At 36.8% G+C, this 17,824-nt stretch overlaps 1 protein-coding gene across 4 annotated transcripts in view; it reads right to left on the bottom strand.

Moving 5' to 3' along the window:
* The window catches only part of HTT (huntingtin), a 79,272-nt gene that overhangs the window by 23,804 nt on the left and 37,644 nt on the right, over positions 1 to 17,824 (bottom strand). For all 4 annotated transcript variants that reach the window (XM_030270625.4, XM_030270626.4, XM_072927959.1 and 1 more), the window contains 14 exons: positions 17,283 to 17,361; positions 16,988 to 17,149; positions 16,044 to 16,099; positions 15,117 to 15,265; positions 14,348 to 14,484; positions 12,280 to 12,396; positions 10,777 to 10,899; positions 10,003 to 10,241; positions 8,541 to 8,683; positions 5,486 to 5,693; positions 3,874 to 4,015; positions 2,462 to 2,641; positions 830 to 1,006; positions 512 to 588 (listed from right to left, as the gene is read on the bottom strand). In XM_030270625.4, the coding sequence (XP_030126485.4) occupies positions 512 to 588; positions 830 to 1,006; positions 2,462 to 2,641; positions 3,874 to 4,015; positions 5,486 to 5,693; positions 8,541 to 8,683; positions 10,003 to 10,241; positions 10,777 to 10,899; positions 12,280 to 12,396; positions 14,348 to 14,484; positions 15,117 to 15,265; positions 16,044 to 16,099; positions 16,988 to 17,149; positions 17,283 to 17,361 (1,989 nt within the window). The remainder of the gene's footprint in view (positions 1 to 511; positions 589 to 829; positions 1,007 to 2,461; positions 2,642 to 3,873; positions 4,016 to 5,485; positions 5,694 to 8,540; positions 8,684 to 10,002; positions 10,242 to 10,776; positions 10,900 to 12,279; positions 12,397 to 14,347; positions 14,485 to 15,116; positions 15,266 to 16,043; positions 16,100 to 16,987; positions 17,150 to 17,282; positions 17,362 to 17,824) is intronic.

Genomic DNA, 17,824 nt, shown 5'->3' with positions numbered 1-17,824 from the left:
AACTTTTAACACAGCTGTCTGGGAGGAAAAAACAAAAAAAAAAACCATAAAAAAAAAAAAAAAAAAAAAAAAAAAAAACCCCACAAACCACACACAAACTTAAGAAACCCCAAGCTCACTTAGCTTGAACTGACAATATCTTGCAAGTTTGAGGAAAATAAAGTCGGCTTTAGTAAAATAGATTTTGTCAAGAAATTAATTTGCAGTTGCTATCTCTCAAAAGTTAAATACTAAGTGGGATGCAGGAAAGAGAATTTGAAGCAACCCTCTAGAGCTTGCTTCACTTCTTAAGGAGTTCTTACTGCAAATTCAACATAGCCAGCACAACTGCTCCATGGGCCAGAACACACCAGCATCTTATGAGAGGCTTTAATCCCATTTTACCCCCCAAAACAACTCACTATCTGACCTCTAGGAAAAAAAGTCAAAATGAGGGAAAAGAGAGATAACAAAATTTGTATTAGAACATTACCTAGTTTGACATTTTAATGGTATTATTGGTATGATTTACCTTGCTGCTAATCCACTGTTTTGAAGATACTCCTGAATTCTATCCAGTTCTTCAACTGGTAACTGAGTACTGCTGTTCTATATGAAAAAATCACAAGAATGTTACAGGATAGATAAGTGTAAAATCCCCAAAAATACTTTTACCACATCAACAAAGTTACAGGCAGAAAAAGAGAAATAAAGTAAACAGTCACGTATCTATACACTAAATAAAAAATTCACCAAATGAAATCACTTAATCGTATTTTGCTGTACTTTAAACCATTGCTCTTGAAGCCCTGGCAGCAGCCAGAGTGGCTCCCAGGCAGGGGTGCTGTACCTGCAGCGTGGCTGCCAGCAGCATTTCCACGCGGCGGCAGGCCAGGGTGTCCACCATGCGCGCCAGCACGCGGAACGGAGTGCACAGCAGCTTGTCCACGTACAGCGTCAGCACAGCCCCCGACTGGCTCAGGTGGATTCCCTCCAAGCACTGCAACGTCTTCTTCAGGGTAGTGGGCTAGATGTTCAAAGAGCGTGGAACAGAGAAACAGGCAAAAAAATTACAATCAATTTGGAATACAAAGATCTTAAAGAGAAAGACGCTCAGAAAAACCTATAGCAGACAACTACCTGGTCAATATAATCATCTCCGTGGGAGTGAGTTGCTGGGTTATTTAATTAATATGAACACTAAGTTGTTTGATGTGTAACTGTAAAAGCTTACTCTTACATGAGTAAGCAAAACACAGGGAGCAAAACTTCTAGGGGGGAAAAGCTACAGATTTAAGTGAAATTGCAAAAAAGCTTTGAACAGAGTGAGAAGCTTTAACTCTTTTCTGGAAGAAGGCAGGAACATGTGCAAAGTCAAGACACATGACAGAAATCCAGACAATCCTTGGGGGGTTTTCTGAGCATATGTTAAGAAACAGTAGTAGCAACTCAGGATCAAAAGGGTGCGCAAATAATTTTTAAATTTCCTTTTTTTTTTTTTTTTTTTTTTTTTTAATTTAAGCACCAATTCAGCACTAATATTTTAAAGGGAGAAATACAGAGACAAACTAGTTTGACTCATGAAACCCATCTTGTTTTAGAGGAGTCTGTTAATACCAGGTATTTTAATTTTACTGTCTTTCCTGATAATCACCAAGCATTTCACACAGTGACTACATCTTTCATTAAAACATAATCAGTTTACTTCATTCTGCTGATTCTCAGCTAGTGAAGCCCAGACTAATATCATGTACCTTTAGAGCTGCCCTAGATTTGCACAGAGACAATGGAAAGAGATAGGAAACAGCACTGAAGCTACTCAGGGTGCAGGTGGCACAATTATCTCTAGTTAATTATCACATTAATCACTATTATCTCTAGAGGAAGTCCAGCAAATGAAATTTTCCATGATTAAGAGAGATGCATACAACCTTACATCCCTATAAAACATCATCCACTCCTTTTAATTTGAAAACTAAAATAATCAACAGAAATAATACCCTGAATTTCTCAGTGATTTTCCCTCGCCAAGTGGCCACATCTTTCAGATCAGATCAATGGGGAAGGCATAAGCTCACAAATCATTTTCATATTGCCACGGTCTATGAAGATGGACTGGTTCCTACTCCTGCCTCTGTAGTTAGTTTGCTATTTATACTATTAAGGCACTGAAATCAAAGTTGAAAGTTACAGCTTTAATTTACCTATCAGATATTGATTATGTGGGAAAATATTCATTAAGAAAGAAAAGCAGCTTAGCCATCTCCACCTGAATTCATAGATTTGATAGACTGGAACACATCTAATGCTGAAGTTGCTAATATAAGGTTCATTGCTTGCATTTTTAAATAAGTGACTTTAAAAATAAAATTACAAGTTGATAAATGACCCAGAAATGTCAAACTTTGCATACTTATCAGTTCAACTTATGTAGACATGAAGTGACTTTATTCTTTACAAGAAGTCAAAAAGTGAAACTTACAGCTGCAAGATTCTCACACCGTGACTGAATGGCCTGGATGAAGAGACCACTGGCTGCTGAATTCCTGTGAACAGCACTGATAAAGTCTTGTACTGGAGGCTCATGGGACAGATTTATCAAGTCTTGAACATGATTCACAATAAGCCAGGTCAGGTGTTCTGAATCGTGTAGGTTTTGACACTGAAGGGGAAAAAATTAAAATTCAATTGCCGTAACACCAATGTTAAGATTTTAATTACTAAACATGACACAACATGAAGCTTCTCATAGATAATTCTGGTAGCTATTTTGAAATAATGGCATGGAGTGTCTATATCTTAAGATCACCATCATTATTTTTATATGATAAATTTTCCAAATGTTTTGCTCTTGTTGCAAATTAAGGTATTTACCATAAACATGCAGCTTGTTTTTCTAAAACTACTAAAAACAGGTTAGAAAGAGGTAAATTAAGAAGGTTGATTCAAAGATGCTGCTATTAATTTAATGTGTTCGAAACAAACATACACACAGAATTGTCTTGCAAAATGTGATTTTCATTTAGGCTTCTTAAAGATTTCCTATTACTACTGGCCTTTAACACAAAACAAAGTATTTCTGGAAAGCAAATCCAAAGAGATCTGTCAATAATTAATGTCAAACCTCTAAAAGCTTGTGTATATCAACAAGCAGTGGAATTCAACACGAAAATATCTGTAGAGTTAACCAGGAGAGCTTGTACAGTACCTCAGTAAAGAGGTTTTGGAGTATTTTACCTTGGACGACCTCTAATCTGACTCTAGTGACCGTCCATTAGTACTGGAAGTGCTTCCTAAACATAGCTTTCTGTTCAGTTGTACCTGAAAGGAATGCAGTTTCCTTACCTCAAAACTGATCTGAGGTGCAAAGCCAAGTGCAGTACCTCCTACTACTGAAAATTCACTTCAAAACTGCCCAATGAGCTAAACTCTAATATTGAGACAGCAAAAGGCCACAGCCACAGAAATTGCTCTCACTGGAGAACGAAAATGGAAGTTAAAATGTTAATGTAAAACCTCTTTTCTTCGTGTACAGATGGAAATTTGTTGTCTCCTGGACACTGTACACTGCTACTGATGTTGGGAAGTCTGGAATTACTTAGTGTGCTCCAAGCACCTCCAAAGTAAGGGATGTGATACCCAGAAGGTAATTCTATTGCCCACCAGGTAAACATGACAAGTCACGAGAACTCTCAGTTCAGAACAGAAAACAATGCCAAGTGAGGTCACATCTAAGCTTACAGAAGCACCATCTGAAAATAACTAGTTTCATAGATGTTCATTTTTCACTTAACACACTTCACTTTTCGGTTAATACATACCAGCAATAAATTACTGTCAGCATCCTAAAATAACTCAAAACTGTAGTTATAAAAGTCATAATTCAAAACTTACAACATAGTCACAGAAGAGAATGAGTGCTCCTCTTCTCACTATCTCACGATTGCACATACCACGCTTAGATTCCAAGTTGGATTCATCGCTGTCTCCAGATACATGAGGGCTAAGCAATTTAGTAGTAGACAGGCTGTGTCGCCTACAAAAAGTACATTATATGTTGTTACTATTTTCTTAGTATGGCTACTGAAACATGAACAACCCAAGTGCTTGCAGTATCCTACCAATGTCCTTACATTACATCCTTCCCTGTAAACGTCACTCAAATGGTACACTTCCTTGAAATACACTTTGCTTTCCATCAGATCTTTATTTTTTAACAATTGCAGCACTGCTTATTACTTCTTCACACAGTCTAAAGAACCAAATGAGTTATTTAAAAGAAAAACACGGGCTGGGTTGTTGCATCTTTGCTAGGATGATAGAACCTACTACTGTATTTTCTTCTCAAACCAAGCCAGTGCTCTTGAACATTTAGTCTAGTGTCAGATTAAAAGTGATAACCAACCCAGAACAGAGATGATACTGGTAAATTAAAAAAAAAAAAATTAATGCTCTTTTAGTTAACAGAATCATCAAAGTTCCCTGTAAGATTATTAAATCCAACCTTTAACCTAGCACCACGTCATGGCTCACCACTAAGCCATATACTGAAGTGCCACACCCACACACTTTTTCAACACTCCCAGGGATGGTGATTCCACCCTTCCCTAGAAAGTATTCCCCAAGGCCTAAGCAGCTGCCCTGCTTTGCTAAAAATCCTGGTAATCCCATGTTTCCACAAATTAGAATAATATATTTTCAATACATAAGCTTGAACTGAAGCAAGAATCTCACATTTGTGAAAGTATTGAGGCACTTGAATTGTAGAGTAAGATGAGACTGCCCAACACCCACTGCACAAGCACCAAAAACGTCTCTCAAATCATTTGTTCACCTCCCTCTAGAGTTAACACAGGAATACCCACCCTCACAGGAGGTCCCTTCCTTATCCACTGAGGACAAACCATTCCAATGCCTGACAGGTGGGATAAACTAACTTCAGACCAAGAGAATACCCATTTTAAAACCTATCTCCAAATTTCAGACAACTAGTGTTAGATGAGGTTATTACAGTGCTTGATGCTAATACCATGTTTTGACAGCATTTAGCAACAGATCACTGAGAACAGATAATCCTGTAGCTACAGCTACAGTTGTATGATCAGACTGTACTATCACAAACACAACAGCGTCCATCATCTCCACTGGCTGGTTAGTTCCTAGAAATATGAACATGAAACATTAAGTATTTTGCTGTAGTTATTTCCATAGTTTCAATATAAAGTAGTACAAAGATTAAGTTTTCTTGCCTTAGAAGTGGAGAGATTACCTGGCAGTTCTGAGAAGAACTGTGTGCAGGACACATTTCCTTAGTTAGGAAGTCACACCAATTTAAGAACAGACAATATGTACACACATGAAGTAAATGCAGAACTACATTTCATAATCTAAGCAGCACCACTCAATGCCTGGCAGGCTTGGCAGAAAGCAGCTGGATTTTTTTAATATGATTTTAGAAAATATAATTATATGAAACACACTAATAGGGAACAAAACCAAAACTTACTTTGGGGTTTGATGCACTTCTGACCACCAGTTGTAGTTGGTATAATTGACAAGAAGCAAGATGTGACACCAGAGGAGAACTAAAGAAGGATGAGTGGGAATCATGGACTGAACAAGGTCACTCAGACTTTCAAGTGTATAGAAACTACCATCAGATCCATCTCCTGTAAAAAGTCTGGTGGCTGCAGCTGTGATTCTTCGAAACATCCCTGAAAACAATAAAACCATGTTAGAGTAACCAAGCTCTAGTCTGAATTCTGAAGTTTTAAAATTATTCAGGGTAGAATTCCTGCAAGAAAGGTAAATTCTAGTCAGTTTTACAAATTTAAGGTAAGTGATGAAATTTGCCCACAGGTGCAAACCAGAAATTACCAGCTCTCAGACTCCATAAACAATGTTTATATAGGTTTCATGACAATTCTCATTAATCTGATACATGAAAATCTTCATTTAACTTAAAACTGTCACCTGTGGACCAGGGTTAGTTTGTTGTTTGTAAATTAAAACACAGATGTTCTACTTAAGAACCATGAGGTAACTACTACTATACATGTTAATGAAGAACAGCTATGAGTACTCTACTTCAGAGGATGGCTTTCCAAACACATTTAGTTGCAATTAAATTTATTCTCTTTCATCCAGTTTCTAAAGTGCAAAATTAGGTATTTCTGCCATTACCCTGAAAACATAACACTCAGCAAAAAAAGCAGAAATTTGCTTTCTGAATGGCTGATTCTATGTTTGTATGCCAAAACAAATATTGGGAAAAAAGAAATTAGAAAATGGTGGGAAAACAAATTTGTTTAAATTTTAAACAAATTGTAATAGGTCTTAAGGTATAGGACTTTTTAAGTTTCTATGAGAAGATAAGATCAGGAGAAAAAAAGTTTCTTCAGAATCAGTTAGGAACCAGGAGCTAATCAGAATAATGAAGGAAATCTGGAGTGTTACTTGATTTCCTTGCCAGACATACAGAAGAATGAAGCTGTAAATTCCACAGCCATGTGGACCAATTTAAGCTGCCCCCAGGACTGACAAACACACAATGTAAACAGTAAAGACTGAGAAAAATAGCTGAGTCTGAAATCTCTGGTTCCACTTATTAGCAAAGCAGCATTTGCTAAACACCATCTAGTGACTTCCTACAGTCATAAAAGCCCTTGCATGCTCATCCTTTTACTTTGTCCATGCCTTTTATTTCTAACTTCAAAGAATAGACTGAGAATGCTCACTTATAATCTAGTAGCTTCCTGCAGTTGGAAACACAGGAGTCAGCAATGCTCATATTCTGAAAAACCTCCAATGGGTGAGAAGACAAAACATCCAAGCAGAAGAGTGGTTAGAAATGACAGAACACAGCCTATGTTTCACAGACAAATTGCTGTAAGCTACACCCATAGTTAGGAGAATATAACTTAAAGAGAAAATAATTATGGGGCTTCTAACTGAACAAAAGAAAAGTATTACAAATTCAAGCAGTTAGTTAATCCTCAACCTAAATAAATATGTTACGGCTTGAAAATACAGCCCAGGTGTCTGAACAACTTTTCTTTTACTCTGTTACACCGTACAGATACGAGTGGTAGTAATATACCTGAAGTTATTTCAAGTTTTACATTAAATTAATTTCTAGAGATCATCCAATCCACTTATGCCAATGCTCTGCATGAGTATTTTAATATTTAATTTTAATTTTGCATGAAAATGTCAATATAATTCCTGGCAGGACTCCCAGAGCAGCCTGGAAGCCAGTCACAGTACCAGACCTAGCTGAGCATTTCTTTCAGTTATCCCCAACCCCCACTGTGGAAGAACCCACTGCCCCAGTTTCAATCACCACCTTCATTTTCTCATTTTATTGCTCCTGGCTTGACACCATTTAATTACTTTATGTCAAAACACCTTGGTGTAAGTTGTTTGTTATAATATTTTATTCAAATATTTCTCCTAAACACAAATTAATATATACTTAAAACGTATACTATTATATTTACATAATTTTATATAATAAAATAGTATAAAACATAATAAAATTATTACTGTAACAGACACATGGGAAGAGAACTGTCACTCTGTATGTCCAGAGTTCTGGGCCCTAAAGCACACCTAAAGCAAAGATTAATTCTGTGTTTCTTCACACACACTCCTAGAGTCTTTGCACCAAGAACCTCAGTTTGGAGAACTCCCATTTTACAGACCAAGGCACAGAACACAGAGTTCCTTGTCCCATGTCCCCAGGGAAGCCTATGAAGAACCAGAGACTTGTCCCAAGACCTTTTAAATTGCAGACAACTAAGAGTAAACTAAGGCTGCATTTCAGCTGCAAGTTGAAAATCAGAAGGCAAAAAGAAAGAATAAAAGAAAGGCACAATAGTACCACTATACAGAAAATAAGATGAAGGCATCGAGCTATGAACTAAGGAAGTACCAAAGAGGTAGATATTGGGTATCCAGCAGAAGAAACCTAAGGGAAAATTCCCAGACCTGAAGAAAGGAACTCAAGACTGGCTAGCTGGAAAAGCGATACCTTCCCTGGTTTTTTTGGTTTTGTTTTTAGGTTTTTTTGGGTTTCTTTTTTTTTTTTTTTTTTGATAAGTTTTTTTTGTTGGTTTTTTGTGGGTTTTTTTTTTCCCTTGTTTGCTTTATATATTTTTATTAACTATGGCAAAAGCCAGGAACCTTCCCTGTTGTGAGTCTGAGCTAGTGGTCTGTGACTCAGTATTTTAAGCTAGACATACCAACCATATCCCCCTCCAAAGGGGATAAAACAAATTTGGAATGCTTTGTGTCTTTTGGACTGAAAATTTTAGACAGTTACAAGAAGAGATGAAGTGTCACCATTTATATTTTTTTCCACAAAGACAGAAGAAATGTGCAAAATGTGCCCTGCATGCATGAGCACCATGTTTAGTAAGTTCTCTACATGGAGTGAGATACAGCATCTTCAGCACTTACAAATTCCTTCTCAGTAGTTCAATGCATTTATGAGTTGTATTGGAATGCAAAAACCACCCTAGCACTGCATGCTATGACATGGACAACATTTCAAGTACTACCTGATTTGAAGATATGTATTAAGCACATAAGCAGTGTGCCCAGCTCCTGGCAGTAGAAAGTATGCTGCTGCTCATTCATGTCCACTTTTAATTGCTTGGTAACAATATCTTCCAGTAGAATGCCAACCAGTTGCAGTAAGAATCTTGAAAGAAACACATATACAATCAATATGAAAATTATCAATCTTTCAGAAAAAGATGAGGTTAGCCTATGAGACTTTGGTTTGAAAAATAAAATATGAAGTTCTTGTCCATCCATCCTAAATAACATACTAAGTGAAATGCTACAGAACAGGTTAACCTAAAACAAATAGGATGGTCTACGATCACAAGCACATCAATAATTAAGTATTAAATCCAGATTATTTCTCATCACCCACAGTCATAGTAGCATTCATATGCTGGCCTAACTCGCTTACAAAGCAAATATTCAGAATGCTGTGATGTCTTCATAGTGATTTGCTAAAAGCAACTGAGTTAAATCAAACTATAAACAATCTGTGACAGTTACCACAGCTCAACTGAGCAGGAGTAATTCAGCAAGTCACAGTAATTCACCTGTTTGCTCCACCACATCTATCCACACTCTACTACACAGGTTCTTTATAAACCTCCAGCTGGGACAACGTGTGGTGTCAAAAGAAGCACCAAAAGAGGACATTTGAGGAAAGCCACCCTTCCTCCTGGCCATAACCATGACTCCATTACTTACATCACTGCTGTTGGACATCAGGTCACAGTATGGGTGTCCAGAACACCCTCTTCCCTCTAGTCACAACCCTCAGAGTGAGCTGAATGACATGAAACAGCATTCTATTTCTATCTTAAGTTCCTTACTTGAGTAAAATGCTATTATTTTCTTAAACAAAGAGCTATTTCAAATGCTTCCCACCACATTAGAACATAATGCCTTAATGACAGACATTATGTCAACATAATACTGCTGCCATCTCTCCACACTTTTTTTGCCAGAAGTTTGTCACTGTCCAAGGACATCAATATGGGAAGCCAACCAGAGAAAGCTGAGTCTTAAAAGAAGTGCAGGACTAACTCAATAGATTTGAATCCCACTGCTGACAAGTTTCTAATACAGAACCTGGGCTTTCACTCAGAGGAATGTTTCATCATTCAGCCCCCACACAGAAAGGAAGGAAAGCAGTGAAGTTTCTGGACCTGATTTTCCTAAATCCAGGATTCACCCATTTTAACAGCTCTATTAGGTCCTTCACTTGGCTTGAGAAGAGGTACCAAAACAATTCAAAGTTCTACTAAAATTTGCTCAACTTCTCCATCTCTGTCCATCTCAATATTCCTTTCTCCACACACACTCATCCCATATCAACTTATTAACAGACTTGATTGCATTTAGACAGAAGTTTTATATGTGTTAAATATTGCCCAATGTACTTCTGATTTCTCAGATCTCTTTACCTTTCCCCAGGTTACTCAAAAGACAGTGTACCTGGAAAATGTCTCTTCAGGTGGGTATTTCACCTGTTTGACCTCAGTGCGTTCCTCTGGTGTGGACAGGTTATTTTCTCCACATCTCAGTCTGTTGATTGCTTGACAAGAAATCAAGTATGGTGAGAAGGAAAGCTCTTGTATACGGGACAGAACGATGTCTTCTGTTGACTGTGAAATCAGAACTCTAAGGATAGCTAAAATTCCAGAAATCCACAGCTGGACAGTGCTCACTGAAGCCTAGCACAAACACACCAGAAATACAGAAGATTAAATACTTCTGAAGTTAAATGACACAACATAGAAAGGCATTAAAAAAAATCAGCATTTTCATTAATTTGTAAACCCTTTTGAGAATGGGTTTACAAGTTTACCTAAATAAATTTTAAGTTCAGATCTTAGAAAATACTACTCCTGTGGTAACTGTCAAGCTCATATTCACTGGTAAACAATGCCTCAGCTATAAAAGCAGTACTAATACTTGTATAAGAAAAATGTCATCTACCTATAAAATTGCATTCTATTTTATTGTAATAGTACCTTCCTTTACATTCCTGATCCTCAACATACAAAATGAAGGAAAGTAATTCATAAGCAGAACACTCCAGTATCAAGTGCTCCCAGTTGGTAAATCACATTAGTTCTTACCAATTTGTTCCCAAATTCTGCTGCTGGTACTTTAACACCACTTAGCAAATTACTAAAGAGAAACACATTCTCTTTTGTTTTGCATGAAAGATACCAGATTCTCTCTTCTTTGAGAACAGGAGCTTACCATTGTTTTAGGAGTAACAAACATACTCCTTAAAAGCATGTCCACAGGGCGAAGGGATGAAGGGGCCAAAATTTCAAACAAAGTGTTCAATACTCCCAAAGCATCATGAGAGTCTATATGCATCTGTGAAAGAAAAACACAAAACTGATTTCTAATTGTCCACTAAAGGTAACTTCAACACAAAATTTATACTCCGTGTCTTAAATATTTCTACAACAACCTGTAATATAGTTGTTCTTTACAGTACAAAATTCAGAGCAATCAAAAGCTATAAAAGATAAATTTAAGTTTCACTGCAGGCCTTCCTAGACACGAGTTTTAAGAACATGGACAAAAATCTGTCATAAGAAATCCAATGTGCATACTACATATATTTCATTTGGAGAAATAGGCCTTATTCAGAAAATGAGGCCAGAACACTTATTTGTCATAAAATTTAGAGACTTTTTTCCACACTGCACATCCTACCAGGTTTATTTATAGATTGCAATGCTGGTCACGATTAAACTTAAGCAGGTAACTAGGAGAAAAGAAATCTAATCATCAGAAAAGTGAACACCTACAGTGGTAGGACAGCTTACTTGAACAGTTTTTTAGACAAATTATAAAGCAGTCAACTGCAAAAAGCAAAGGACTGGACTACAAATCTATATGACCCTATTCTGCTGAAATAATTCGGAAGATAATCATGCGCAGTCACGCAAAATAACATTTCACTCTGTCAGCATTTTAGCTCTGCTCTGAAACTATTGTCTGATCCTGCCCACTCTCCCCAACCATAAGATCTCCTCCCAGGATAGGGGAACTGCCATCATAGAGCAAAGAATATCTGGGGCTAGAGCACCTCTGCTACGGAGACAAGCTGGGAGAGCTGGGGTTGTTCAGTCTGGAGAAGGCTCTTCCAGTACCTAAAGGGGCTACAAGAGAACTGGAAAGGGACTTTTTGCACAGGCAGGTAGTGATAGGACAAGGGGGAATGGCTTTACACTGAAAGAGGGTGGATTATACCAGGAAGAAATTCTGTGCTGTGAAGGTGGTGGGGCACTGGAATAGGCTGCACAGAGAAGGGAAGGCTGTCCCACTCCTGTAAGTGTTCAAGGCCTGGTTGGATGGGGCTTTGAGTAATCTGGTCTGCAATTAGACCCGCTGTAGCCACAAAAAAAAAAAAAAATCTGACATTCTATGAACATGGGACCATTTTCACACCACTTTAGTAAGTGTTCTGATACAATCATGCACCTAAGAGAAACAGAATGCCCTCCCTCTGGAGAGAGTCTTAATCATACTGCACATACTTCATGCATTTAAATATCAACTTCATCACTTCCAAGACATAAGTTTACCTTGCAGCAGTTGTTTTTACCATATATGGCAACCACAATTTCAATATAATGTCTTCATACAAAAAAAAAAGGAAAAATCAAATACTCAAAGCCACTATTGATACATACATTACAACAATTATTTAAGGTGTTTATAGAATTAGAGCAATCATATAAGCACCTGTTGTTTTGCAAGCATTGGGAGAATGATGTCAGCTATTTGCCGAGACAATCTCTTCCATTTGTCTTCATTTTCTTTATGACACTGTTGCAATACTAAGATGAACATTTCTAGCACCTGAGGAAAAGTAAAAAAAAAAAGTAAGCAAACACCCATACTAACAGAAAACATACCAGTTATATCATAGTAGAAAAGAACATTCATTTCAAACACTTACCAAAAAGACAAAAGGGGAAAAAATACCCACATGTGACAATTGCACACTTTTAAAACCCCATTTTCAGGTTAAAAGCCTGTTCTTAGTTACAAGCTTTTTAATTGTGGATTTAAAGAATTTTCTAATTACTTTCATAAACTAGAAAAAAAAATGTTTGCCTTGCACTTTTTAAAATAGTATTTGTCAAAATACTACTCAAACAACTGGAAAAAGAATCATAAATCTAAATACCACATCACTTATTCAACAAAAAGGGGAGGAAGAAAGAGAGCAATTTTCCACATGTATACTCTGCCTTGACACTAGCTCCAATGAAGTTTAAATTTGGTCACAGAATTTTTATGGGGTTCATCCACCTGAGACATGTCACTTTCATATAAAAGAGACAACACAATGGAGCACACCAAGCAAAGAGCACTTCTGGTAGCTGGATGTCTTAGAGGTTTGAGGGTTATAGAGACCACACTTTTAAGGACAGGCAGATAAGAGACACAGCAAGCAAAAATGTTAATATATGGACTGGGAAGGGGGACAAAAGAATCTGTTTCAGGAAACAAGTTAGAGCACTTGTAAAAGCAAATTCAGGTAATTGAGATTAGGAGAGGGATATTCCCCGGTGATTTTCTTCCCAGAAGACTTTTTCAGGAGAGGAAATGGGAGCCCTTCCAGGCCACAAAACTTAACTCTGGAGCTCCATGGGTGGCAGCTCCTGTTGTGACAGAAAAAAGCTGAAGGCTGCAGGTCTGGGAACCTCTCAGGGAAACCACTGCAGACCATCCCAGGCACAGCCAGGGAACAACAGAACAGCCCAGGGTTGGTTTATGCATATTGCACCAGCAGAACAGGATAGAATAAGAACTACAAATGGGATGGTGTGGGAAGAGCAGTGCATGGGTGGTCTTTAATAGGTTAAGTGTGTCAGAAGGGGATCTGCCAGCAATTGCAGTACCTTATGTAACACAAAGTTATTCACTATTTCACATCATGTGTCTACAGAGTGTCATTTCATACAGTTATATTAGTCATTTTATGATTATAAAACTACAAATTCAAAAGAAAATGTGGATACACAAAATTACCCCAATCTGAACACGCAGTTCTAACAAATTATTTTGACAAGATGTACTGACTTTTTTCAGAAAATACAGTGCTTACATTAGCATACACTAGAACTGCATTTTCACATTATGAAAGAAAGGCACATTAGGTTTGTTAAGCACCTGAATAAGCAGTAAGATCCCATGTTGATCATGACACTTCTCTCAAAATTACTTTTATGTTTTTCTTTAAAACAAAATGTATTGACAAGAGTCATTGTTACACTCCTACAAAGCAGAAACATGTTTTCCAAAGTCTGGGTCAAAGTTGTAAGTCATAACAAATACCTAATTACCAGTGTCATTACTTTGTTCAAGTAAGTGTTTTTCAAGATATTGTTATAGTACAGCAATACCTAAATCATCTCCATGCAGCATCTTTCCTGATTTTAAACTTGCCTCCTTCTCCATTTTATTCCCATTCTTTTAAGTTTTTCACTCCCACTAACCTTCTGTTTATTCTGTCTGCAACACAGCCAGATCATGATCCAAGCTGGAGCTTTTTAGTTTTTGGCTTGACTAGGAAATTCTACAGATATGTTACTTGACCTGAAATACTAATTTGTAGTGCAGAACCTTTCCCATATCCTTAAAAATCTTTGCATACTCTCTATATAAGAAAAGATACCACATGGAGTCCAGCTATCCCAATGTTGTACAGAAAATCATTAATATTGCCTGAAACACATTTAGCAGTCTCAGCAATGTTACCCTTTCACAGACCAGAGAGGGACCCTTCATCTTCCTCGCCTACCTGATGGTACTGGATAAGTCTCAGCAGCATTGACACTACAACCTCCTTCTGAGTTTCCAGTTCTTTTCCAGCATCAGCTTTATTTGTTCCTCTTAACACAAAGAGATCATGAACAATGGGTTGCAGAGCTGGTATTGCTGAAATAAGATGTATTTCTTTTAGTATGAGACAAGTCACTCCTGAACAGTGATTTCTTGAACTAACAGTTCAGTTACTAAAAGTAAATTGGGTTGTAGCTCATTAAAGCTTTTACCCATACCTAAAAATCCACAAACCCCATATTTATTATGCATAACAATGGAAAATGTTTTACTTTTTTTAGAAAATTTAAATTATGGACACATTTACCCATTCTTACAGAGCTTTAAAAAAAGATATTTTTATAAAGTATTTCTCTGCAGAATCACTGGGAAGTATGAGAGAGATGCTTCTACTTAAAGGCCAAAAGTAGAAGGAAATGGAAGTGGACAAAAAATTAAAATCAAAGCCTTGCACATACTGCTAAGTTGTGAACTTCTTACTGAATAAAGTTTCAAATAAAAGCTTTGTTGCAATTATGAGCAATGCAAAATGTGGGGCAGCAGTGTTAGTACTATAATACAACTCCTGAAGGAATTAAGTGAGAAGTATGTCACGTTTTAAAAGTTAATGTCTTCTGGAACACTCAGCATGATAATAGTTTTCTGTGGCATAGCAGTCAACACTGGATTTATTGCTGAACTATTACTAATAAGTGTTGATGCCTTTTTTTCTTTTTTTTTAGAATTACCATGTGTAACAGCTTTCCTCCCACTGGCCATGATACCATCACACAGCTGAATGATCTTGGGAATTCCAATTATCTGTTTGGAATGATATCGTTCATAAGATAGCAACACCAGGAAAAAGAAGATATTAGGAATAATTGCTTCAGACTCCCTGAAAACAAAACACAAATTCAAGTGTCAAGTTTGAATTGCACAGCTTAGTTCAGTAAAACCTATCTTTTTACAGTCAAAAGTTTTTTTGAAGAATGTTGTTTTGGTTTCATACAATACTTCCGTAATTTTTGTGCCCTGTTCTGTACAATGGGGTTTTTTTCCCCAGGGATTTCTTTCAATCTTTGACCATTAGATATGTCTAATGCATATTAGTTTATTTTTGTAGAAGACCCACAGAGCAAAAGAGCAACTTCTCTCTTCATTAAAACTCAAGTGGGAGAAAAACCAAAAATAACTGATGTAAAAATTTCACTGCCTTGCTTATGACCTACTAGGTACTATGCAATGTGTACCAGGTGACCAGAGTACATATGGATTCACTCTGAATCCACAATAGGAAGAAGTAGCTCTCCCTTAAACAATTGCATGTAGCAATGAAATGCTGATTTCTCAAAGCATAGCTTTGGCAGGAGGGCCCAAAGGAATGGGTTTACAATACCAAAACGGAGAAACAAAACAACACAGTTAAAGATTATTATTATTTTCTATTTTACTTCCTGACTTCTTCAGCCACATGGAACCTAAGATATCTGAAAGAGTTATCATTGGAATAAAAAAATAAATGAGCACAATGCCCAGAAGAGAATTCTCCCTTTCTCATAAGGCAGAAATAACCAGCATATCTAATCACTACTTGTGACATATCACTTATCTATCTTTCAGAACAAGACAGTTGCAAACCCTCATTATTCAAAAGCTCTTTGTCAATTTCATACCTGAACTGTCCTACTTCAATGTATTCAAACTGCTTTAGCACAAATCCAATAAACACCTAAAGAGAGAATAAAGTGTGCATCAGAACAGACATTAATTTCCATTTGAAACCATTTTGACAGTTATAGACAGGCACCGAAAATCATTTGCACTATATTATGAAATGTTCTCTGTGCCCTTACAGAAGATGGGAGAAACCTGTTGAAGCTTATTACAGCTTGCATGAACTTGTGACACGTTTAACCTGTTGTCTGTATATTTTTAAGTATAGCTTCATCTTTCACTCATAAAATATTTGAAGTATTACAATCAAGAAGTTAAGAATCAGCCAAAAATCTAAACTGAGATAAAATCCAAAGCACTTAAGCATTTAAAAGAATTATCTCTTTATGAACTTACAGAAAACTTAAGTATTGCAAGTCATGTTCATTATAAACCCGAAAATAACTGTAGTAAATAAAACACTTCTAAGTAAACTATTTAAATTTTATGTTACAAATTCACTGCTTCTATGGACAATTACACAACTGTATTTGCCACTAGCTCCCCTCACTGCCATTAACATCAAACAACAGTTGTCAGCCACGATGCTCATGATCAGTCATAAGGAAGTCCATACTCTCAGTATGGAAGAAGGCATTTCCATTTGTAAATGAAGTTTTATTTAATAAAACTGACTGTATTGTCCACATAATTTTATTCCTAAAGTCCTTCTCATGAGCAGTTCTTAAAGTTGTTGCAGAACTCAAAAAGTCATTTACACCCAAAAAGACCCCAGAAGTCTGAAGCTATTTGTGACTGCGGGGCAGGAAATTGAGTCTCACCCTCCTTTAAGTCTTCACTTTTAGTACAATGAATGGACTGCTGGAAATATTTTGCTGCAGATGTTAATTGAGCCTGCTGGTGAGATCTGTATGACAATTTGCAAATGTGGAGAGGTACCAACCTGATCTGAATCCAGAAGACAGTAGTTAACTCTCAGCTGAACCAGTTGAGCAAGCAAGTCTAGAACTTGTCTCTGCAGCTGTACCGACGTTGTTGTTGTGTATTGTTTCAATGCTTTTATGACAAGGGGTTCAAATAAACGAATGTGATTGTGAATAGCATTCTGTAATAGAGAGATTTTAAAGTAATCTAACATCTGAACACGTCTCTGATTCAAAGCCAAATTAGTTTTGAAAGGAGGAAAAATGTTTTAAATCTAAGGTACAGCTCTTTCAGGAGCACACAGATACAAGTACCTTATCAGCACGATGTTTTGCTGCACTGGAAATGCTAGTTTTCAGCTGTGTAGAAACTTTCTGCAGCACATCAAACCATCTGTTCCAAAAAAAAATACAAAAGACCCCCCCACACATTAATACAACATACAACAAATATACTGTCCTTAGAAGCATTTTACTGTGCCAATGCCAACTTCTCTTAATCTACCTGATTGCCTCAAGAATCTTAGTAGAAACAAAGGGCAGAGACAACCTACAATACACTTTGATCAGAGATTTTCTAGTCTTTGCTTAGTTATCCTTCTGCCTCTCCTTTAACACACTATGTGTTGCATTTATAAATTAATAATACATATTGAATACAAGCACTCAAAATTATTATGCTTTTAAGAAACTTAAATGATATCCATTTTAATGACTCAACTTTGCTTTGGAAAACACATTAGTGATAACTGCATTCAGGATGTGGTCCTGAAGTTACTCTGCTTAAGCCTGTATTTTCAAGTTCCACAGCACCCCAGTGATACTCACATTCATGAAAAACACTAAGAACAGACTCT

The sequence above is a fragment of the Taeniopygia guttata genome, chromosome 4 (genome assembly GCF_048771995.1).
Source record: "Taeniopygia guttata chromosome 4, bTaeGut7.mat, whole genome shotgun sequence".
In the NCBI taxonomy this organism is placed as follows: domain Eukaryota; kingdom Metazoa; phylum Chordata; class Aves; order Passeriformes; family Estrildidae; genus Taeniopygia; species Taeniopygia guttata.
This window is presented reverse-complemented; position numbering and strand designations above follow the sequence as displayed.